This window comes from Scyliorhinus canicula, chromosome 14 (genome assembly GCF_902713615.1).
Source record: "Scyliorhinus canicula chromosome 14, sScyCan1.1, whole genome shotgun sequence".
NCBI classification, from domain to species: domain Eukaryota; kingdom Metazoa; phylum Chordata; class Chondrichthyes; order Carcharhiniformes; family Scyliorhinidae; genus Scyliorhinus; species Scyliorhinus canicula.
In genome coordinates, this window is record NC_052159.1 from 60,261,251 (window position 1) to 60,286,156 (window position 24,906).

Consider the following 24,906-nt stretch of genomic DNA (forward strand, 5'->3'; position numbering starts at 1 on the left):
GCATCTGCTCTACAGTTGCCGCACTATAATCCGTATGCTTCACCCATTAGCTATGTTTATGCATTTATAACTATATAATAATAATCTTTATTAGTGTCACAAGTAGGCTTACATTAACACTACAATGAAGTTACTGTGAAAATCTCCCAGTTGCCACACGGGTACACGGAGGGAGAATTGAGAATGTCCAATTTACCTAACAAGTGTCGCAGGACTTGTGGGAGGAAAGTAGAGCGCCCGGAGGAAATCCACGCAGACATTGGGAGAACCTGCAGACTCCGCACAGTGACCCAAGTCAGGAATCGAACGCGGGTCCCTGGCGCTGTGAATCAATAGTGCTAACCACTATACTACCGTGCCACCCTACATCATGTATTTGTATGTTCTATGTTTTCATGTATAGAGCGAACTGCCTGGACTGTCCACAGAACAATACTTTTCACTGTACCTTAATACTCATGACAATAAATCTAAATCTGTATATGTACGTAATTCCACATTGTTTGGGACTATAACCTAGACATAGTAACTGGTCCTCAGCTGGTAAAATAAAAGTGCATATATCTGTACCATGCAGAGATAGCTAACAAAAACCATAATCAACCATGTATGTACTGTTACTAGTAATAAAGAATTTAAATCAATAATTAAATAGAGAAAAAATATTTTTTCCTACACTATCTGTAAATTGTGCACAAGGACAAAGCAGCCCACCTGATTAGCAACCTTTCCACAAACATTCACTCCCTCCACTACTGACAACAGTGGCAGTAGTGTGCACTGTAGATGTTCACTGAGGCACCTTAGGCAACATCTTCCAAACCCACTACCATCTAGAAGGACAAGGCCAGCAAATACATAGGAACGCAACCACCTGGAAGTTCCCCTCCAAGTCACTCACCATCCTGACTTGGAAATATATTGCCATTCCTTCAATGTTGTTGAGTCAAAATCTTGGAACTCCCTAACAGCACTGTGGAAATGCAGCAGTTGAAGTAGGTAGCTCACCACTACGTTTTTGAGGGCAATTAAGGATGGGCATTAAATGCTAGCCTAGTCAGCGATGCCCACACTCCGTAACTGAACTTTTAAAAACAAAATAACATAGGCCACAAGCTAACTCAATCTACCCCGTACCTTTTTCCTGAGTTTTGGCCCCTTTTGGGTGGTGGGCTCGAAGCTGTAATCGAAAGAATTCAATTATTTCTTCTTTTAGGGAATCTTGGGGACGCTTCCGAGTCCAAATGCATAGAAGTGTTGGAAAGATCTCCTCCCCCAGTTTGCACACACGAATACGACAATTCATCACACACATGTTGAGAAAGACATTGAGAGCTGACATGATGTGTTCAATGACAGCGAAGATGTTTTCCTGTCTGTATTAGAAATATGAATGAAAACAATTAAACATTCTTACTTTTTTTTGTTAAAGCTGCCTTCACCATCAGTCACAAAAAAATCATTAATGAAAGGGCTAGGGACTTTGGCTGATTGATACTACGTGCATCACATCAGTAACAAGGGTAATGATAATCAAAATGTGGCACAAAGGGACAGAGCATAGAAACATAAAAGTGCTCCAACAGATAAAGCCAGAGGTTGCAAAACAACAGAATCAAAGGCTCTGTATCTGAATGTACATTGCATTCATAACAAAACAGATGAATTGACAGCTCAAATTGTAATGAATATATGAGTTAAAAGCCATTACAGAGGAATGGTTATAAGATGACAAAGGCTAGGACCTGAATATTCAAGGGTACATGACATTTTGGAAGGATAGGAAGCGAGGAAAAGATGGTGGGGTAGCTCTGTTTACTAAGGATGCCATAAGTACAATAGTTAGAGATAACCTTCGTTCTAAAGATCAAGATGTACAATCAGTTTGGGTAGAGATAAGAAATATCAAAGATAAGTCACTTGTTATACATTTCCGAACAGCAAAGGAGAGATATAAAGAAATAAATAATGGGAGTTTCTGAGAAAGGTATGGAGATAATCATGGCTGATTTTAATCCACATATAGATTTTTGTTTTAAATTTAGAGTACCTAATTAGTTTTGTTTCCAATTAAGGGGCAATTTAGTGTGGCCAATCCACCTACCATGCACATCTTTGGCTTGTGGGGCTGAAACCCATGCAGACATGGGGAGAATGTGCAAACTCCACATGGACAGTGTCCCAGGGCCGGGATTCGAAGTTGGGTCCTCAGCGCCGTAGGCAGCAATGCTAACCACTGTGCCACCCTCTAATCCACATATAGATTTGATGAAACAGACTGGCAAGGAAAGCCTGGACGATGAATTCATAAGAGTGTTCCCTAGGCAGTTTCTTAGAGCAGCAACATCTACAGCCAGAGAGCAGATTATTCTCGACCTGGTGAAGGAAACCCGCTATTTCTGACAGGTAAAGGACCACTGATTTAGCCATTTTGTTATAAATAATAAAGCCCAGTTCAAAAATCATTTTAAAAATGGATCCCATCATAAGACTGCAAATATAATCAAACACAACCTCAGATTACAAAAGCACATAGCTTGCAATAATAAAAGCATGGATTTTGAAACATTTGCAGTCTAACCATAAGCAAATGCAACATTTCTACTGACGGTCAAAATGAGCACCATAGTCAACATGAATCTACCATTGTTCAAAATGTGAAGAGTATAGCAGTCAACAAATACCAGACCTGATAATAAGTGTAAATTACATTCCAACACTCAGAAAACACCCAAAGATCCAACATAGTCATTCCTATGTTGCACATTGATGATTGACAACTACCATCCAATCAAATGCATTTAAGAGTCATCCAAGCCAATCAGCATCTTACAAGGGTAGGAACAGATGGACTCAGATTGATAACATTTTCCTGAAAAATAGTGGTCCGGGCAGCAATTTTCCATTCCGGAATCACTCTATACCATATGCTTGATTATCTACTATCTTTATTTTATATTTTCATATTTCTACTCTAAGTCTGCGCAAGCTGTTTTGCTTGGAGCAAGAAACCATTACTGTATTTTGAAAGTTCAATTTGTTTGTAAGCGACTGAGTTTAATTTTATCTCTTAAAGCCTTCTGCAGGGGCTTTCTTCAGAACATTTGATTTGTACCCACAAGAAGATTTCAAACTCACAATTATAATCAATAGACACCCAATAAAGATTTCATTACGCCTCCGAGGCATGTAGTGTAAATTTCTACTGAGTTAAAGTGTATACGAGATTACACTTAACCACAGGGTAGATTTCATTACCTGGTAATGAGATAGGATTAATTAATGACCTCATTGTGAAGGAGCCCAAGGTAGCAGAGATCATTAAATTATTGAATCTTACATTGAGTTTGAGGGAGAGAAAAGTGATCCAAGACTAGCATCTTGAACTTAAATAAAAGCAATTATAAAGGTATGAATACAGAGCCGGCTAAAGTGAACTAGGAAATTAGGTTAAGGGGTAGGTCAGTAGAGATAGAGTGGAAGATGTTTCAGGAGATATTTTGTGACGCTAGACAAAGGTATATTCAATTAAGAAAGAAAGACTCTAGAAGGAGAAGCCACCATTCATGGCAAACTAATGAAGTTAAAGGTAGTATCAAATTGAAAGAAAAAGCATACAACTTCACAAAAAATAGTGGCAGGTCAGAAAAATGCATAGAATATAAAAAACAGCAAAGACGGTTAGGTGCATTGGCCATGCTAAATTGTCCTTTAGTACCCAAAGTTAGGTGGGTTTCTGAATAGGGCAAGGAAGTGGGCCTAGGTGGGGTGCTCTTTCAGAGGGCCGGTGCAGACTCGATGGCCCAAATAGCCTCCTTCTGCACCGTAGGAATTCTATTTTTAAAAAATTTTGGAAATGTTTTTTATTGAGTTTTCATATTTTATATCCAACAAATTACAAATTATTAGAAAAAAACACACGCAAAAATTAACATGTATATTTACAGGTAAGCATCTTCATAATAACAACTGTGGCCACCCCCTTTAACCGGCATACATATTTTACATTCCCCAATATGGCCGAGGCACATGTTTATAGACATTTATTTACAATTTGGTTTTGGGCCTTAGCTTGCCATCAGACTGTCGCTTGCGGCTTTGTCCTTCCTTTTTTTTGGGAATAATATTTATTCAAGTTTTCAACAACAAATTTTATCACAATAGAGAAAAACAGTAACACCTCCCCTCCAATACAAAAACAATAAATTAACAAGAAAAAGAAATAAGCGTAAAACCATGCGAACAAACCCCCATAACGAACCTGTAGACCCCCCCCGATTCCCGTCCATTTTCCCCTGATTCTTGGCCACCCGACTATTCTTCCTCTTGTTCGTTGGCCACAAACAGGTCCCGGAACAATTGCATGACTGGCTCCCACGTCCTGTGGAAGCCGTCGTCTGACCCTCGGATGGCGAATTTGATTTTCTCCATTTGGAGAGATTCCGAGAGGTCGGACAGCCAGTCTGCAGCTCTGGGTGGTGCTGCTGACCGCCAGCCAAACAGGATTTTACGACGGACGATCAGGGAGGCAAAGGCAAGGGCGTCCGCCCTCCTCCCCAGAAATAGATCTGGCTGGTCTGAAACCCCGAAGACCACCACTATCGGGCATGGCTCCACCCTCACCCCCACCACTTTGGACATAGCCTTGAAGGCGGCTGTCCAGTACTCCACAAGTCTGGGGCAAAACCAGAACATGTGGGCGTGGTTGGCCGGGCCTCTTTGAAACCGTTCACATCTGTCCTCCACCTCCAGGAAGAACCTACTCATACGGTTTCTTGTTAAGTGGGCTCTATGTACCACTTTTAGTTGCGTCAGGCTGAGCCTTGCGCACGTGGAGGTGGAGTTGACCCTATGCAGTGCTTCGCTCCAGAGTCCCCACCCTATCTCAATCCCCAGGTCATCCTCCCATTTCATTCTTGTTGTGTCCAGTACGGTGTCGTCCCTTTCTACCAGTCGGTCATACATGTCGCTACAGTTCCCTTTCTCTAGGATACTTGCGTCCAGTAGGTCTTCCAGTAGTGTCTGCTGTGGCGGTTGTGGGTACGTCCTTGTCTCCTTTCGTAAGAAGTTTTTGAGCTGCAGATACCGTAGCTCGTTCCCCCTGACTAGCCGAAATTTCTCTGTCAGTTCGTCCAGTGTTGCGATCCTGCCATCCGTGTATAGGTCCCTGACTGTCAGTGTCCCTCCGTCCTGCTTCCACCTTTTGAAGGTGGCGTCAGTCAGTGCTGATGTGAACCTATGGTTGTTGCAGATGGAAGTCTTATCCGACATTTTGGTCAGGCCAAATTGCTGCCGCAGTTGGTTCCAGGATTGGAGGGTGGCTGTCACCACTGGGCTGCTGGAGTGTTTTTTGGGTGGGGATGAGAGTGCTGCCGTGGCAAGGGCCCGGAGGGAGGTCCCCATGCAGGAGACGTCCTCCGCACGCACCCACTCGGCTTCTGGCTCATGGATCCATCCCCTTACTCGCTCGGCTGTTGCCGCCCAGTGGTAGAATTGTAGGTTCGGGAGGGCTAGCCCCCCCCTGGATTTTGTTTTTTGTAGGACCTTCTTTGGGATCCTAGCATTTTTACCCCCATACGAACGCCATGATAAGTTTGTCCAGCGCTTTGAAAAAGGCCTTGGGGATGTAGATCGGAATGGATCTAAACAGGAAGAGGAACCTGGGCAGTACGTTCATTTTGAACGTCTGGACTCTTCCCGCGAGGGAGAGTGGGAGCGTGTTCCACCTTTGCAGGTCCTTTCTTACTTCCTCTGTCAGACTGGTGAGGTTCCATTTGTGGATCCCTTTCCAGTCATGGGCTATTTGGATCCCCAGGTAGTGGAATTTGTGTGGGGCTTGTTTGAAAGGCAGCCCCTTTAGTGCTTCTCTCACCCCCCCCCCCCCCCCCCCTGCGGGTGTACTGGGGGGTGTACTGGGAAGATCTCGCTTTTGCTCATGTTGAGTTTGTAGCCCGAGAAGGCTCCAAACTCTTTCAGGAGCGCCATGATTCCGTCCATGCTGCTCTGTGGGTCCGAGATGTAGAGGAGCAGGTCATCTGCATAGAGTGAGACTCTGTGCTCTCTGCCTCCCCTTCGGATCCCCCTCCAATTTTTTGCTGCCCTGAGCGCGATTGCCAGCGGTTTGATTGCTAGTGCGAACAGCAGCGGAGACAGTGGGCATCCTTGTCTGGTGCCCCTGTGCAGCTGGAAGTATTGGGAGTTGGTATTGTTGGTCTGTACGCTCGCCATGGGAGCGTTGTATAGGAGCTTTACCCAAGTGGTGAACCCTGTTCCAAGCCCGAACCGCTCCAGTACCTCTATGAGGTATTTCCATTCGACTCTGTCGAAGGCCTTTTCTGCGTCCAGGGAGACGATCACCTCTTGTGTTCTCTCCCCGGAGGGGGGGTCATTATCACGTTCAGCAGGGTCCTGTTGTTCGAGGTAAGCTGTCTACCTTTGACGAAGCCGGTCTGGTCCTCTGTGACCACCTCAGGTACACAGTCTTCTAGCCTTTTGGCTAGGATTTTGGCCAGTATTTTGGCGTCTGCGTTCAGCAGAGATATGGGTCTGTATGACCCACATTCCGTTGGGGGAATTCTATAAATTACCAAAAAATAATAAGTAAACAATAAAGCATGAAAGAAAACCAGCTGAAAATATAAAAGCAGATTAGTAGGCAATTCTATCAGTATTTATAAAGGAACAAATTGACGAAAGTGAGACCTGGTCTTCTCGGGAAGATATAGGGAATTAATAGGAAATTGCAGAAACAATGAACAGATATTTTGTGTCTATCTTCACTGTAGAAGACGCAAACAATATAGCAGTTAGGAGTTGAAGTGTTTCATTTTATTGTTAAGCGTTATTTGACTACTAATTGTGAGGTACTTCTTGTCTGATTTTAATGTTAGTTTAATATTGTGTCAATAATAAAGTGTTTTAGTATATCATATCCCTATTTGTATGTGGAGTCACTCCTGGAGTGAAGTATTCTTTCCTCAAATTCTTTCTTACAAATTAAACAAACCATTGGGGCTTCTGTCCAGTATCCTAGCCAATGTTAAGGTCTGGTCAGGGATAGTAATAGATGAAACCAGCGGAGTGTCACACGGATCAGTGCTGAGGCTTAACTATTTACAATCTATTTAAATGATGTGGATGAAGGAACTGACTGCACTCCACCCAAATTTTCAGATGATACAAAGATAGGTAAGAAAGCAAGTTGTGAGGAGGATATGAAGAGTCTGCAATCAAATATAGATCGATAGGAAAGGTGAGTGGACAAAACATGACAGACCGAATATAACATAGGAAGATGTGAATTTGTCCACTTTGGCAGGAAGAATAGAAAAGCAGCATATTATTTAAATGCAGAGAGATTGCAGAACTTTGCAGCACAGAGGTATCTGGATGCCTTATTACCTGACACACAAAAGTTACTATGCAGGTGAGATGAGGAGAATTTTTCTTTCCTTTCAAGAGGGTCATTAGCAGGCCATTTTATTCCCCAGAGAGCAGTAGAGGCAAGGTAATGTTATATTTTTAAAGGCTAAGTTAGATAGAATCTTCACTGACATGGGGGTGAAAGGTTATGCGATTAGTCAGGAAAGCAGAGGGCACAATCCGATCAGCCATGATCTTATAAAACAGGGAAGCAGGCTCGAGGGGCTTAATGATCTACTCATGTTCCAAATTCATATGTATCTGGCCATGATTTGCTTCAATCGGATAGCGTGGTATACTTCAACAATAATTTATTATAGAATGCTATATTCCTGAAAGGAAATTTTGTGCAATATTTCATTACCAACATATAATCCAATTTCAGTTTAGCTAAATAATCGCACTCTCACTTCTGGCTCCAGTTAGAGAACAGGGACGGGATTCTCTCAACGGGAAACTAAGTGCCGGCGCCGGAGTGAAAATCGGAGTGTTTCATTCCGGCATCGGAGGCCACTCCTCACCCCCTATTCTCCCACTCCCAGGGGACTAGGAGCAGCGCCGCGGCATTTACTCGCTCCGGGCCTTGGGCCAGCGCTGCGTAAATGACATCACCCGCGCATGCGCAGGTTGGCCGGCGCCAACCCGTGCATGCATGGTCGCCGTCCTCCCCGCGGGCGTCCCGCAAGAAATGGAGGAGTGATCTTGCGGGGCGGCGGAGGAAAGGAGTGCGTCCTTCAGAGACGTGGGCACCGATTGCGGGCCAGACCCCTTTTGAGCGCCCCCCCCCCACAGGCCACCCCCGCAGCGTTCGCGCGCTGTTCACGCCAGATGCGACCAGGTGTGGTTGGAACGGGCGTGAACACGTCGTATTCGGCAGGCCGCTTGGCCCATCCGGGCCGGAGAATCGCCGCCCGCCCATTACAAGTGACGAGCAGCGATTCTCTGAGCGGCCAGCCGTAAATCTCAGCACGCCATTGAGGGGGGGGGAATTGCGCCCCAGTTTTCTCCAAAAAAAAATCAGCTGTATTCTTTCAAAATAGAGTAGCTCCTTCTGATTTCTTCCTTTGTTTGTAGATCAACTTGCAATGGGAATTTTGTAGGTTTCAATTAAATCACATTTCATTCTTCTAAACGCCAAAGAATATAGGTTCAATTTACTCAACATCTCATCATAGGTCAACTGCCTCATAGAAGGGAACAATTTGCTGAACCTTTGCTGTACAGCCTTCAATGAAAGTATATCCTCTCTTAATTGCGGAGCCCAAAACTGCACACACTATTCCAGATGGAATCCCTTCAAAACCCCACACATTTGTAGCAAGAAATTTTTGCACTCCAATCCCCTTGGATAAAGGCCAACATGCCATTTGCCTTCCTAATTGCTTACAACATGTAAACTGCAAACTATCTGGGGAACACAGGGCGCATGCTGTTCTTCATCCTTGTTGGAGTATGCACTCAGTTCACTGACGCAGCACCCAATGCTAATTGGCAAGGATGCCCAGGAGATGCCATTTCAAAGCAGGTGGAGGAGATACCCTTCCCCATGCAGAACAGAATTGCCTCATCTCCCTCTCCCGGTTGTCCTTGTAGGAGAAACGGGCACAGAATGCCCATGAAAACATTGTCCATGAGAGAGCTGGGGTGGGACTCCAATGCTGCGGTTAATACACATTTTGGAGGAGGCCATGGATATTTTGAGAATTGATGAAAGCATTTGCAGGAATGATTCGGTGGTCAATCTCAGAGACTCTCAAAGTCGGAAGGATGGCACTCAATCTGCAAGGAAAACCTCAACTGACAGGACACCAAACACTGGGTGCAGTGTAATGACAATGAGAAATGATGAGGCTCTTCACTCCTCTCATATGCTTCCCTTGTTCCTCTCACAGGCTCCAGCGTTGTGGTCCTATCCCCAGGAAATATACAGCACCTCAGACACCAGAAGGAAAACTTGTTCGAAGAAGCAGTGTCACACCAAGACAAGCACACCGAGCATCAGTGCAGATACTTGCCTCTCAGTGGGTCCATGTGCAGTTTTAGTCAGGGACACTGGGTAAGGAGCACAGCACTAGTAAGCAAGTGAAGTCACCATAGTTCCAGATGGCCATAGGCTGCTTTTCCCTTTGAGGGGGAGAACTGACTGGTGGCGATTTAACCGGAGGATCATCACACCTCAGGCGAAAGACAAAGTTAAGGAGGCCGGCCTTCATGAATAACAGCAATAAGCATCTGTGGACAGTCACAGTGCTGTTCTCGGGCGCAGTAAGGTACAATCTCAGGAATCATATTTTGGGGCTCAGTATTTGTACCTGCAGCTGATGATGTCTGTCCATATGGCAGAGACTTTGTGCTGCAAACAGTGGAGTCCATGGTGCAAATGAGATCGACCATGTCTTGGCGATGCTCTTGCAGGGCTTGTAGGCAGTGCAGTTGCAGGAGGGACCCAGATGGGCATCTGTACAATGAGGCCAATTGCTACGGTCCTCACAGCTGCATAGTTAAAGACATAAGCAGACTATCTCCAAGGCAACAAGAGGAATAATGCATCGGTATGTGCACGCTCGCAGGATACCGTGTCACCTAGAACACTGAATGGGTCACCGCAGTGTGATGTGCTTATGCAGATAAGAAAATTGTCTCACACAATGCTATAGTAAAGTAACTGGTTTATGAAATGGTTTGCAGCTTTCTATATTTCCATCAACAATTATTTATACAGTAGTCTTCAGGTTCTCACGGGTGTCAGTGAAGACTGCAGCCAATAGATCATAGAATTTACAGTGCAGAAGAAGGCCACTCGGCCTATCAAGTCTGCAGTGGCCGTTGGAAAGAGCACCCAACTTAAGCCCTTGCCTTCACCCTATCGCCGTAACCCGACCTAATCTTTTGGACACCAAGGGGCAGTTTAGTCTGGCCAATCCACCTAACCTGCACATTTTTGGGCTGTGGGAGGAAACCAGAGCACCCGGAGGAAACCCAAACAGACACGGGGAGAAAGTGCAAACTCCACACAGTCACCCGAAGCCGGAACTGAACCCAGGTCCCTGGAGCTATGAGGCAGTGCGAACTACTATGCCGACAATCATCTATATGTGACAGCTGTATTGGAAAGGATACCGTCATGATTGTTATCCAGGCATGTGTTCCCATCACCACCAGTCAGGGTCCTTCAACTAAATAGCAGCTCGTTCGGTGTGCCCTTTGCAATGACGACGTCCTGCATCATTCCTCTCCAAAGCCTTCCTGTGCTTTTCCTGTGGTCACCTTGTCATTGGGCCTCCTCTGGTGCATGTCCCCTTGATTTTATTCTCCACTCTCCCCCTCAGAGGATATGGGGTCTTCCTCAAGTGCCAAATCTGTTGTGCAGCATGCAGCAGACTATCACCATCCACGAAACCCGGCAAGCAACTGTTGGAGCACGCCACCAGAGTGATCAAAGCGCCAAATTTCATTTTGAAATGAATGCCCTGGTCTAGAGATAGTTCTCATTGTATCTGTGCTGGGGCTCTGTTTGAAGGTTCACTCGTGCGCTTTGAAGCCCCCTTATCAAGGGTAAGGGTTGCCCCGAATCCATCAGCTTTTTGGGGAGGGGGTTGGCTTAAGAGGAGTTGACCTGTGGAGTATAAATGCGTTGTGGTGGTTTCCTGGAAAGTTTGCACAGACATACAGGATGTTCATCCAGTAGTCACATACCAGCTGCACCTGTACTTGTGGAAAACGGGGTATGAACACAAAATCAATAATCCTCTGTATTTGTACGACCATATCTGTTGGAAAGCTGATAAAGTCAGTCACTACTGCGAAGACGGCCCATGTGGCAGCAATGATGTAGCGGTGAGCAGCTGGCTGAGATATCCCACTGGAACCAGCAGGAGAGTGCTGAAAGGAACCCGAGGTGAAGAAATGATGGGTCATGGTCATCTTCGGAGCTGTACTGGCAGGGCCTCTCAGTGGATGGTTCTTTGGGCCAAGTCATCATTCAGGAGGGCACAGAAAGGAATCACTATCTCCTTGGACAGTCAAAGCCTCCTCCTGAACTGGTGCTCCAACATCTCCAGGTAGGCGAGCCTGATATGTCAAACATATTGCTCAATGTAACCCCCCTCCCCCCCCACTCTGCACTGGCTGCTGAGTTTTTGATTCTTTCTGCCGGAGGACACTTATTTTTGTCATGCAAGGCTGCTATTACAGTCACTCTGCCTGAATGGCCTGCAGACATGAGAAAGATTCAGCCAGGTCCAATTGAAGACTTGCTTTTTTTTTCTTTTATTAAGAGTAAAGATTATTCCAGCCTGGCTGAATGGACGGATGTCCTATTGGTGGCAGAATTGTGCCCAGGCCCACTCCATGGTGTAGATCCAGGACCTTCCCCAGAGGCCCTTTCTGGTCGAGATACAGGAGACTTTCCTTATGTGCAAAGTTTTCAAAGCTTCCTCTCATTGCTGAGTGACCTCCTGTTTGCTACCAACTGCACTGAGTTGGCATGGTTCAGGCTTCCAAACCCACACAACTTGATCAAAATGTTGAAGTGACTGCTTCAGCAGTCTTCACTACGGTGCGCCCAATGTCTCTTGCATCGTGACCCACCCCACATCCAAGTGAAAATGGCCATGTCTGAAATTAGTGTGGGAATTCCGGATGCAGGGCTCACCCGCCTCTCTTTATGCCCACCCAATGTGGGCCAGCCCCCTCTCAAGATGGAGAAATCCAGCCCGAGGAATTTAGTGAGAAGAGCATGTGGGTTGGGGGAAAATAAAATCAGACAGTATTTTAAGTGATTCATGTGATTCAGACACAGTTGCAAAATCATAAAGGACACAATCTTGGCATAAAATAACAGCTATTGTATGCTCCATCTTTACCAGTGAACATACTAATCATAGCATTATCTCCAAGATAATACGTTGCAGGTAATTATAATGATTTATCAAGCCCAACCACCTAAAGAAATTTAGATACAAAAAGCTCACTACCTTGCATTCTGCACTGCCTTTGCAAAGAACTCAAACAGCTTGGAGGTCAATCCTTCAGACTGGAAACAGCAGCCTCTGACAAGTGTATGAATTATTCTGGCCACAAGAACCCGGTTCGTATCATTAGATGGTCTCAGGTACATCTTGAAGTACAAGTTTGTTAAACCTGAAAGGCAGATGGAGACAGTTCATCAGCCACTAATTACTCTCAACTTTTTAAACCTGCTGAATGGCAAGTTTGGTTCCAACCAAGATTCAAAACTATAGACTTTTTCGAAAAAATATTAAAAACATACCCATGAAGAGGTTTTGGACATATTTAAGGCTCTAGACTATTCTGTTCGGAAGAATCATTCATTTCATTCCACTGGACATAAATGCAGATTTGACATCAACTAATTTTTAGACTAACTAAATTTCTAAAGAAATCTTGGGCCTGGTTAATACATCTATAAAAGACTTCCGGTTGTGGTGATGCGGAGCTAAGCCGCACGTTCGGTAGCTCCCGCTATTTTCTGTCTTTTGGGCTCTTTTAAGGGCCCGTAGCGGTGCTGGCTGGACTTTTCCCGGTGTGGGAAAACATCCACTGCGCTTATTTGCCGGTGGATGGACTGGACCAGGAGCGGAGCGGTTAAAAACTCGGCTTTGGAGCAGAGAAAGGTGCAAGGCAGGAGAAACAAGATGGCGTCGGGCGGGAACCGACAGCGTGGCAGCAGTGGGCACAGGAGCAGCAGGAGCTGCTTCAGTGAGCTGAAGGCTGAGCTTTTGGAACAACCTTAAGGCCTCGCTGGACAAGCTCATGGCGACTCAAGACGGCTCAGGGTGCAGAGATCCGAGAGCTACGGCAAAAAGCCTCGGAGAGCGAGGACGAAATCCTAGGCCTGGCAGTGAAGGTGGAGTTGCACGAGGCACTCCACAAGAAATGGCAAGCGAGGATGGAGGAAATGGAGAACCGCTCCCGCCAGAAGAACTTGCGGATCCTGGGCCTCCCGGAGGGGCTGGAAGGTTCGGACTTGGGGGCCTATGTGGCCGTGATGTTGAACTCGTTAATGGGCGTGGGGTCGTTCCAAGGGCCCTTGGAGCTGGAGGGTGCCCATCGAGTGCTGTTGAGGAAGCCAAGCCGAACGAGCCGCCTAGGGCGGTGCTGGTCCTTTTTCACCGCTTCGTTGCCCGTGAGTATGTGCTGAGATGGGCGAAGAAGGAGAGGAGCAGCAAGTGGGAGCATGCAGAGATCCGGATTTATCAGGATTGGAGCGCGGAGGTGGCGAAGAGAAGGGCTGGTTTTAATCGGACGAAGGCAGTGCTTCACAAGAAGGGGGTGAAGTTTGGCCTGTTACAGCCGGCTCGCCTCTGGGTCACTTATAAAGATCGCCAGCTTTACTTTGATTCCCCGGAGGATGCCTGGGCCTTCGTCCAGGCAGAGAAGTTGGACTTGAACTGAGGACTGGGGACTGATGTACATAGTCCGGAGGCCTTGTCCTCCTTGGTATCCTTTCGTTTTTCTGGTTGTGTTTGTTGATGCGTTTTTGCTTTTTGGGGCTGTTATTTATCTATTCTGGTGCTTTCTTGTTTTTCACTGGTGGAGGGCTGGGGAGCTGTTCGCGGGCCCGCTGGGTCATGCGCCCTTCTTTTTCCCGCGGGTTGGGTCGGGAGGGGCGGGGTCTGAGATGTAAGCGTGGGTTTTCTTTCCGCGCTGGAGGCGCAGTGGGCGGGAAGGGGGGATGGGGGGAGTCCGGGTTGCTGCTGCAGGGGCCGAAGGGGAACTGCTGGTGATGGGGGGTTGGGAGGGGGGTTTGCCACCTTGGGGAACGGGCCGGGGGGGGGGGGGGGGGTGAAGCGGTCCTGGGTCTTGGCGCATTTGAAGGGGCTGGGAGCGGACGTGGCTATGCTCCAGGAGACGCACCTTAAGGTGGCGGATCAGGTTAGGCTGAGAAGAGGCTGGGTTGGACAGGTGTTTCACTCGGGGCTAGATGCGAAGAATCGAGGGGTGACGATTTTAGTTGGTAAGAGCTTGTCGTTCGTGGCGTCGAGTGTGGTGGCGGATAGCTGTGGCAAATACGTAATGGTGAGTGGTAGGCTTCAAGGGGAGTGGGTGGTTCTGGTTAATGTGTACGCACGCCCCCAACTGGGACGAAGCAGGTTTCATGCGGCGAATGTTGAGCCGGATTCCGGACCTGGAGACCTGATCTTGGGAGGGGATTTTAATACTGTGTTGGACCCAGCTCTGGATCGTTCGAGGTCTAAGACGGGCAAGAGGCCGGCGGCGGCCACAGTGCTGTGGGGGTTTATGGATCAGATGAGAGGGGTAGACCCTTGGAGGTTTTTGAGGCCGGGAGGTAGGGAGTTTTCTTTTTTCTCCCATGTCCACAAAGATTATTCCCGGATTGATTTTTTTTGTCCTCAGCAGGGCGCTAATCCTGAGAGTGGTGGGAGCGGAGTATTCGGCGATAGTCATATCTGACCACGGTGGACCTGGAGCTGGAGGAGGGGAAGGATCAGCGCCCGCTGTGGAGGTTAGATGTGGGGCTTCTGTCAGAGGAGGAAGTATGTGGGCGGGTCCGTAGGTGCAGAGAGGGGTATTTGGAAGCTAATGACAATGGGGAGCTGCAAGTTGGGGTGGTCTGGGAAGCGTTGAAGGCGGTGGTTAGAGGGGAGCTGATATCTATTCGGGCGCACAGGGAGAGGGGGGAGAGGGTTGAGAGGGAGAGGTTGGTGGAAGAAATGGTAAGGGTGGACAGGAGTTATGCGGATGTCCCGGAAGAGGGGCTTGTGAGGAAGCGTCGTAGTGTCCAAGCGGAGTTCGATGAACTGACTACCCAGAAGGCGGAGGCGCAGTGGAGGAGGGCGCAGGGGGCGGTATACGAGTACGGAGAGAAGGCAAGTCGGATGCTGGCCCACCAGCTCCGGAAGCGGGAGGCAGCGAGAGAGACAGGGGGAGTCACAGATGCAGGGGGAGTCACATATGCAGGAGGGAACCTGGTGCGGAGTGCTAGGGACATTAATGGGGTGTTCAGGTCCTTCTACGAGGCGCTGTACCGCTCAGTGCCCCCTAGGGAGGTGGGCAGGATGGACCACTTTCTGGAAAAGCTGGAGTTCCCAAGAGTGGAGGAGGAGCGGGTGGAGGGTCTGGGGGCCCCAATCGAGTTGGAGGAGCTGATTGAGGTGCTGGGGAGCATACAGACAGGGGAAGTACCGGGACCTGACGGGTTCCCGGTGGAGTTTTATAAGAAGTTCTCAGACCTGCTGGGCCCGTTGTTAGTGAGGACCCTGAATGAGGCGAGGGAGGGGGGTCTTTTGCCCCCGACGATGTCTAGAGCAATAATTTCACTGATTCTGAAGCGGGATAAGGACCCCCTCCAGTGTGGGTCTTACAGGCCGATCTCGCGCCTCAACGTGGACGCAAAGTTGTTGCCTAAGATACTGTCCAGGAGGGTGGAAGATGTGGTCCCGCTGGTTATCCATGAGGACCAAACGGGTTTGTGAAGGGGAGGCAGCTGAATGTCAATGTGCAGTGGCTTCTTAATGTTATGATGATGTCGGCGGCGGATGGGGATGCGGAAATAGTAACATCAATGGATGTGGAGAAAGCCTTCGATAGGGTGGAGTGGAGCTACCTGTGGGAGATGTTGAGGAGATTTCGGTTTGGTGAGGGATTCATCAGGTGGGTGAGGCTGCTGTATAGTTCCCCGGTAGGAGCACTGGTTGTCGCTGTACGCGGATGATTTACTGTTGTACATCGCGGATCCGGCGGGGGGGATGCCAGAGGTGTTGAGGATACTTGGGGACTTTTCAGGCTATAAGCTCAGCGTGGGGAAGAGTGAGCTGTTTGTGCTGCACTTGGGGGACCAGGAGAAGGAGATAGGGGAGCTCCCGTTGAAGAGGGCGGAGAGGAGCTTTAGATATCTTGGCGTCCAGATAGCTAGGAGCTGGGGGGCCCTACATAGGCTAAACTTTTCAAGGCTGGTGGAACAGATGGAGGAGGAGTTTAGGAGATGGGATGCGCTGCCACTCTCCTTGGCAGGCAGGGTCCAGTCGGTTAAGATGACGGTGCTCCCGAGGTTTTTGTTTCTCTTCCAGTGTCTCCCCATCGTGATTCCGAAGGCTTTCTTTCGGAGGGTTAATAAGAGTATTCTGGGGTTTGTGTGGACGAGGAAGACCCCGAGAGTGAGGAGGGTATTCCTGGAGCGAGGCAGGGAGGTAGGTGGTTTAGCGTTGCCCAACCTGTGTGGGTACTACTGGGCTGCGAATGTGGCAATGATTCGTAGGTGGGTGATGGAGGGGGGAGGGTGCCGCATGGAAGAGTTTGGAGGTGGCATCCTGTGTGGGCACGAGTTTGGAGGCACTGGTGACGGCCCCGCTCCCACTCCCCCCCCGGCAAGGTATCCTACGAGTCCAGTAGTGGTGGCTTCCCTCAAAATTTGGGGGCAGTGGAGGCGGCATAGGGGGGAAGTGAAGGCCCCAGTTTGGACCCCGATACGGGGCAACTACCGGTTTGCACCAGGGAGAATAGATGGTGGGTTTTTGAGTTGGCATAGAGAGAGCGAGAGAGGACGGTATTTTGGCCTTTGCGTCTCTAGTAGCCCGGCGCAGGATTCTTTTACAGTGGAGGGACGCGAAGCCCCCGAGCCCGGATTCCTGGATTAACGACATGGCCGGGTTCATCAAACTGGAAAGGGTCAAGTTTGCCCTGAAGGGGTCGGTACAAGGGTTTTTCTGGCGGTGGCAGCTTTTCTTGATTTCCTGGCGGAGTGTTAGGGGGTGGTCAATCTCAGCAGCAACCCAGGGGTTTTTTTTTTTTTTTTGCAACTATATGTCTGTTAATTTCTCTTTTTTTAAATTAATTTATTGCTTTGTATTGGTGGGGGGTGGGGGAGGGGTTTTTCTTTCTGTTTTTTCTATGCCTTGTTTATTTTATTGTTGGGAGAAAATTTGTTGTTGAAAAACTGGAATAAAAATTATTTTTTTTAAAAATAACATCTATAAAAAATAAAATTTGACCTATTCCACCTGTTACACTATATGCCGTAGATTTTTGTAATCATGTATTTCACTAATCACTAACAGGATAAATGCTCCTAATTTGGGTTCACATTCAAGCGTGACTTGTGACCACTGCTAAAATAAATTGATTATTGCACTAATATTAAAAATTAGGAAACTCAGTAATATGGTGCATTCAACGTTGGTCTTTCACCTCTTAGGGCTAGCTTCAAATCCAATCCTGAACTCTGGGAGGAAAGTCTCTTCTGTCTGGGTTGAGTTGCCCCAATCCAGTTTCAAATGAATGCAATTCCCATGTTTTGCCCTCCAATGTGATTCTTGTGGATTTTGCACCATTTACCGTTACAAAAGCACTTTCATAAGTCATTGGAAAATATCTACTTATTGTAAACATTTAGTATAAATAAAAATACCTGACCACTGTTGTTGGGAAATGTCACACCAGTACTTCCTAACTGAGAGAATATCCTTCAGCAGAATGCTGCTGTAGTCAGTTCCATAGGCAGCACAGCTAAATCGATTCTGCAGAGTATCCATGATGTGCTTCAGAAGGTCCTGACATTTCAGACGTGGTCCTCCTAAATGAAACAATATTATCAATGAAACAGTAAGAAGAAAGGTAGGAACCGCCCCATAGGCTCCTATATCACCTTGAAGACAATGGGTCCGATTTTGCAGTTAGTGATGAGACAGAAGGGGGGGGGGTGTGGCCAGAGGTGCCAGTGTCAAGGAGGGTTTGTTGGTATGTTTTTGCACGCCTCCTGACTTCCAACATCTGCTAGGGGCACACCAAAATAAATCAGTATGAAATGGCGTCATGGAAAAATAAAACACAATTACGCCCAAAATATTGATCTTACAAAAAGACCATTTAAAAAAAAAACAAATGGACACAAACACCAAAAGGCCTGAGAATGCAGTCAGTCACATTCTCGAAGGGACAATGGAACCCATCTTTGTTTCCAGATAATTAACTTCTAAAAGCATCCAGAGACTAATTAGCATAATCGGTAAAGAGAAAGGGACATCTCATCTCAAAAGATCCTGTGTGTAATACCTAGATGGAATTTTGGATTCAGTTTTCCACTTGGAATATACAAAGACTGGGTTAAAGGTTAGCTGAAAGATCTGCCAGTGTCCGTCTGTGTATGCTGTCTGAGGATAAGTAGCTGTAAGATTTTTCACACTCCAAGGTGTGATACAGTAACAGAAGCAGCCAGCAGTACCCCTGTAAAATGGCTATTTTTTTGCCAGAATATCTTGGATCTCTCTGACTGGAAATCATCTCAAGCAGCAAAAAGATCACAGCTGGGCGGCACGGTGGTTAGCGCTCTTGCCTACAGTGCTGAGGACCCGGGTTCGATTCCGGCCCCGGGTCACTGTGTGGAGATTGCAGTCTCCCCGCGTCTGTGTGGGTTTCACCCCCACAACCCAAATATGTGCAGGTTAGGTGGATTGGCCACGCTAAATTGCCCCTTAATTGGAAAAAAATTATTGGGGAATTTTGCTACCAAACCACAAAACATGGGAATTGAAGAATCAATTATTCGCCTGCAGAAGTCAACTGTACTGGAACTTTGAAAGCGACTATCCACCTACCAAAGTCAATTCTACTGGAATCAATCGTAATGGCCACACGCGTTATCATCGACTCCTTGGGAGTCAAAGATTATTTTGTATATCTTTTTATTTATAGTTATTTACTATTGGACTCAATTCTCACTTCTAATCTGTATGAATGCATATGCATGTGTTTTATCATTTTCCTCCTTACCTTTTTAATAGTTAATAAACTCACTAACTCAAGAAAGTCTGGTTAAATTGGCTAATGCAAACCCTCTGAGAAAGGTTAGAAACTAGATCATAGTTCCAATCTAAAATAAATTGCTTAAATTCAGCTGGCAGGCCTGTTTATTTCAAAGATTTTGTGATTTTAAGTATAGCCTTGGAAAGTCAAAATAAAAGCTGAAGTGGTTAAGTAATGTAATTCAGGAACTTTTGTTTCAGGATCAACATTTCCTCCAGCCCAATTAGTCAGCACAGGAGAATTAGGTTAGCATTTTCTGGGTTTTTTTAATGAAAGCGAACAAACGAACAATGGGTCTTTAGAAATGATCAGAAAAAACATTACATACCACAATTAACATAAATAAACTAAAATATTTTCATCAGGATAGGAATAGTTTATATGGAAGAAAATGTAAACATTTTAGTTTTGCTCACTTTTATTGGCCCATCGGATAAAATATTTCATAATACTGCCGATTTCTTGCATTTTCTTTTGCCTGTTGGCTTGGGTAGCTGCTGATACATTGGGATTGGCTGCCTGGAGACATTCAGTTTCTTTCTGGATGTACCTTTGAAGAAACCTAGAACACAAGCAACTTGTGGATGTAAAACAAAACAGGAGCATAGTAGGGAAAAAAAAATTAAAGTCCAATTATCTTACATTTTATTTTATTTTTTTAATAATTTTTATTGAGAAATTTTGATTTTATACAACAATAACGCACCTTAGTAAAATACCGAAAATAACAATAATATTAACAATCATATACATTCGCCCCATCCCCATGAACAACCCCCCCCCCCCGGGTTGCTGCTGCTATTGACCCAGTTACCTATCTCTGAGCCAGGAAGTCCAGAAAAGGCTGCCATCGTTTATAGAACCCTTGTATTGATCCTCTCAGGGCAAATTTGACCTTTTCCAATTTTATAAATCCCGCCATGTCACTGATCCAGGTCTCCACGCTTGGGGGCCTTGCATCCTTCCATTGTAACAGAATCCTTCGACGGGCTACTAGGGACGCAAAGGCCAGGACACCGGCCTCTTTCGCCTCCTGCACTCCCGGCTCCACCCCAACCCCAAAAATCGCGAGTCCCCACCCTGGTTTGACCCTGGATCCAACCACCCTCGACACCGTCCCCGCCACCCCCTTCCAGAATTCTTCCAGTGCTGGGCATGCCCAGAACATATGGGCGTGGTTCGCAGGACTCCCCGAACATCTGGTGCACCTGTCCTCACCCCCGAAGAACCTACTCATCCTAGTCCCGGACATGTGGGCCCGGTGCAGCACCTTAAATTGGATGAGACTAAGCCTCGCACATGAGGAGGAGGAGTTGACTCTCTCCAAGGCCTCCGCCCAAGTCCCATCCTCTATCTGCTCCCCGAGTTCCTCCTCCCATTTAGCCTTCAGCTCCTCCACTGACGACTCCTCCACCTCCTGCATTACCTTATAGATGTCAGACACCTTCCCCTCTCCTACCCACACCCCCGAAAGCACTCTGTCCATCGTCCCCTGCGAGGGCAGCAAAGGGAATCCCTCTACCTGTCGCCTAGCAAACGCCTTTACCTGCAGGTATCTGAACATGTTCCCCTGGGGAAGGCCAAATTTATCTTCCAGTTCTCCCAGGCCCGCAAACCTCCCGCCAATAAACAGGTCCCTCAATTTGCTGATGCCCGCCCTTTTCCATCCCCTGAATCCCCCATCCGTGTTCCCCGGGATGAACCGATGGTTGCCACCCAGTGGAGCCTCCATCGAGCCCCCTGTTTCCCCCCGTTGCCGTCTCCACTGTCTTAGGGTCGCCGCCACCACCGGGCTCGTGGTAACCCTCTTGGGGGAGAGCGGCAACGGTGCCGTTACCATGGCACCCAGGCTTGTACCTCTACATGACGCCATCTCCATTCTTTTCCACGCCGCCCCTCCCCCCTCCATCACCCATTTACGCACCATTGGCACATTGGCTGCCCAATAGTACCCCAGAAGGTTGGGCAGCGCCAGCCCGCCTCTATCCCTTCCTCGATCCAGGAATACCCTCCTCACTCTCGGAGTCCCATGTGCCCACACAAAGCTCAGAATACTGCCGGTCACTCTCCTAAAGAAGGCCCTGGGGATAAATATGGGAGGGCACTGAAAAAGGAACAAGAACCTCGGAAGCACTGTCATTTTGACAGACTGCACCCTCCCCGCCAACGACAATGGCAGCATGTCCCACCTCCTGAACTCCTCTTCCATCTGATCTACCAGTCTGGTAAAGTTATGCTTGTGGAGAGTCCCCCAGTCCCTGGCCACCTGCACCCCCAGGTACCTAAAGCTCTCCCCTGCCCGCCTAAGCGGGAGCCTACCAATTCCTTCCTCCTGGTCTCCAGGGTGCACCACAAACACCTCGCTCTTGCCTAAGTTTAATTTATAACCTGAGAAGGTCCCAAACTCGGCTAGTAACTCCATCACTCCCGGCATCCCTCCCACCGGGTCCGCCACATACAGTAACAGGTCGTCGGCATACAACAACACCCTATGTTCCTCTCCACCTCGCACCAAGCCTCTCCACCTCTCTGAATCTCTCAATGCCATCGCCAGCGGCTCGATTGCCAGTGCAAACAACAAGGGGGACAAGGGGCAACCCTGCCTGGTCCCTCGGTAAAGCCGGAAGTACTCCGACCTCCTCCTATTCGTGGCCACGCATGCCATCGGGGCCTCATATAGCAGCTTTACCCATCTAATGAACCCTTCACCAAATCCAAACCTCCCCAACACCTCCCATAGGTACCCCCACTCCACTCTATCGAAGGCCTTCTCCGCATCCAGCGCCACCACTATCTCTGCCTCCCCCTCAATCGCCGGCATCATAATGACATTCAGCAATCTCCGCACATTCGTGTTCAGCTGCCTTCCCTTCACAAAACCTGTCTGGTCCTCATGCACAACCCCTGGCACACAGTCCTCTATCCTGGTGGCCAGGATTTTTGCCAGCACCTTAGCATCCACGTTGAGGAGAGATATGGGCCTGTATGAACCACACTGCTGGGGGTCCTTGTCCTTCTTTAAAATTAACGAGATCAGCGCCCGTGACATCGTCGGGGGCAAAGTCCCCCCTTCCCACGCTTCGTTGAGTGTTCGCACCAGCAAGGGGCCCACTAGGTCCACGAACTTTTTATAAAATTCCACCGGGAACCCATCCGGCCCCGGTGCCTTCCCTGACTGCATCTGCCCGATCCCCTTAACTAGCTCCTCCAGCTCAATCGGCGCACCCAGCCCCTCCACCTTCTCCTCCTGCACCTTCGGGAAAGAAAGCCTGTCAAGGAACCTCTCCATTCCCCTCCTCTCCCCCGTTGGCTCCGACTGGTACAGTTCCCCGTAAAAGTCCTTGAAGACCTCATTCACCTCTACCCCCTTCCGCACCACATTCCCACTCTTGTCTCTCACTCCAGCAATCTCCTTAGCCGCATCCCGCTTACGGAGCTGATGAGCCAGCATCCTACTCGCCTTTTCACCATGTTCGTACACTGTCCCTTGTGCCTTCCTCCACTGTGCCTCAGCCTTTCTAGTGGTCAGCAAATCAAATTTAGCCTGCAGGCTGCGCCTCTCCCCCAACAGTCCCTCCTCTGGTGCCTCTGCATACCTCCTGTCCACCTCCAGCATCTTTCCCACCAGTCTATCCCTCTCACTCCTCTCCCTGTGTGCCCGGATGGATATCAGCTCCCCACGAATTACTGCCTTCAGGGCTTCCCAGACCATCCCCACCTGAACCTCCCCCGTATCATTCACCTCAAGGTACCCCTCAATACTTGCCCGGACCCTCCTACACACCTCCTCCTCCGCCAACAACCCCACATCCAACCGCCACAACGGACGTTGGTCTCGCACCTCCCCCATTTCCAACTCTATCCAATGCGGAGCGTGGTCAGAGATTGCAATGGCCGAATACTCGGCCTCCTCCACTCTCGGAATCAGTCCCCTACTCACCACGAAGAAATCTATCCGAGAGTAGACCCTATGTACGTGGGAGAAGAAAGAGTACTCACGTGCCCTCGGCCTCACAAACCTCCATGGATCCACTCCACCCATCTGATCCATAAACCCTCTCAGTACCTTGGCCGCCGCCGGCCTCCTACCCGTCCTAGAGCTGGACCGATCCAGTGAAGGATCCAACACCGTATTAAAGTCCCCCCCTATGATCAGACCTCCCGCCTCCAGATCCGTCCCAACATACGCCTCATAAAGCCCGCATCGTCCCAATTTGGGGCATACACACTAGCCAGTACCACCTTCTCTCCTTGTAGCCTGCCCCTAACCATCACATACCTACCCCCCTTATCCGCCACCACCTCCGATGCCTCAAACAACACATTTTTCCCCACCAGAATCGCCACTCCCCGGTTCCTCACATCCAACCCCGAGTGGAAAACCTGCCCCACCCATCCCTTCCTCAGGCGGACCTGGTCCGCCACCCTCAGGTGGGTCTCCTGAAGCATTGCCACATCCGCCTTTAGCCCCTTCAGGTGAGCCAGTACCCTTGACCGCTTCACCGGCCCATTCAACCCTCTCACATTCCAGGTGACCAACCGGATCAGAGGGCGTCCCGCCCCCCTCCCCCGTCGGCTAGCCATAGCCCGTCGACTGCCCGCCCCAGGCCAGCGTCCCCTGCTCGACCCCATCCCCATAGCGACAACCCCTCACCTCTGTCCCCCCAGCCCCCACCAGCTCCTTCTTGACCCTACCAGCAGCAACCCGGTATTCCCCTTTCCCCCCCTCCCTTCCCCCCCGGCTAGGAACCCTCCCAGCCGCGAACCGTCCTCCATTGTACTTCCGTGGGTCAGCTAACTTCTGCTGACCCCGGAAACTCCCGCCAATAGCCCGACCCCTCCCGAGGTGGGATCATCCCCCAATCTATCCCTCCTCCTGGCACCGCTCCAGCGCGGGGAAGAACCAGTTAAGGCCCCACCTCCCCCGTCACCATCTCCGCCCCCCCAGCCCCGCAGCGCGGGAAACCAGAGGAAAGCCCGCGCTTTCGCCCTGCCCCACCACACCCTTCTGACGCAGCTCCCAAATATCAGCCCCCCTCCATACCCCCACTCCGACATAGAATACAACATACCCCCCCGACCCTCCCCGCAAGATACAGCCCAAACAATGCCCCAAGCACAAAAACAAAAACATAGCAGAACAACCCCCCCGTAAATAACCATATCAAAATTGCAAAAGTACTAAAACAAGAAGAAAAAAACAGAAGAAAAAGAGAACACAGCAACAGCCGAATCCAGCACTAATATCTTACAGCCGACCTCGCAACCCCCAACCCCTAGTTCAAGTCCAGTTTCTCCGTCCGCACGAAGGCCCACGCCTCCTCCGGGGAATCGAAATAATGGTCCCGGTCCGAATAAGTTACCCACAGGCGCGCGGGCGGCAACATTCCGAACTTTATCTTTTTTCTATAAAGCACCTCTTTCGTCCGATTAAATCCGGACCGCCGCTTAGCCACCTCCGCACTCCAGTCCTGGTAGATCCGCACTACCCCATTCTCCCAATTGCTGCTCTTCACCTTCTTGGCCCAGCGCAGCACGCAGTCCCGATCACTGAACCGGTGGAACCTCACCAGCACCGCACGCGGGGGTTCATTCTCCTTAGGCCTCCTGGCTAGTACTGTGTGTGCTCCCTCCAGCTCCAGGGGCAGATGGAGAGACCCGGCCCCCACTAGCGAACCCAGCATTACAGCCACATAGGCT

General features: G+C 48.7%; 1 protein-coding gene across 5 annotated transcripts in view; it reads right to left on the reverse strand.

Annotated features, from left to right (window-relative positions):
• The window catches only part of atm (ATM serine/threonine kinase), a 215,734-nt gene that overhangs the window by 178,679 nt on the left and 12,149 nt on the right, over nt 1-24,906 (reverse strand). For all 5 annotated transcript variants that reach the window (XM_038818310.1, XM_038818311.1, XM_038818312.1 and 2 more), the window contains exons 4-7: nt 19,623-19,768; nt 17,813-17,977; nt 12,399-12,564; nt 1,138-1,376 (exon numbers count right to left, since the gene is read on the reverse strand). In XM_038818310.1, the coding sequence (XP_038674238.1) occupies nt 1,138-1,376; nt 12,399-12,564; nt 17,813-17,977; nt 19,623-19,768 (716 nt within the window). The remainder of the gene's footprint in view (nt 1-1,137; nt 1,377-12,398; nt 12,565-17,812; nt 17,978-19,622; nt 19,769-24,906) is intronic.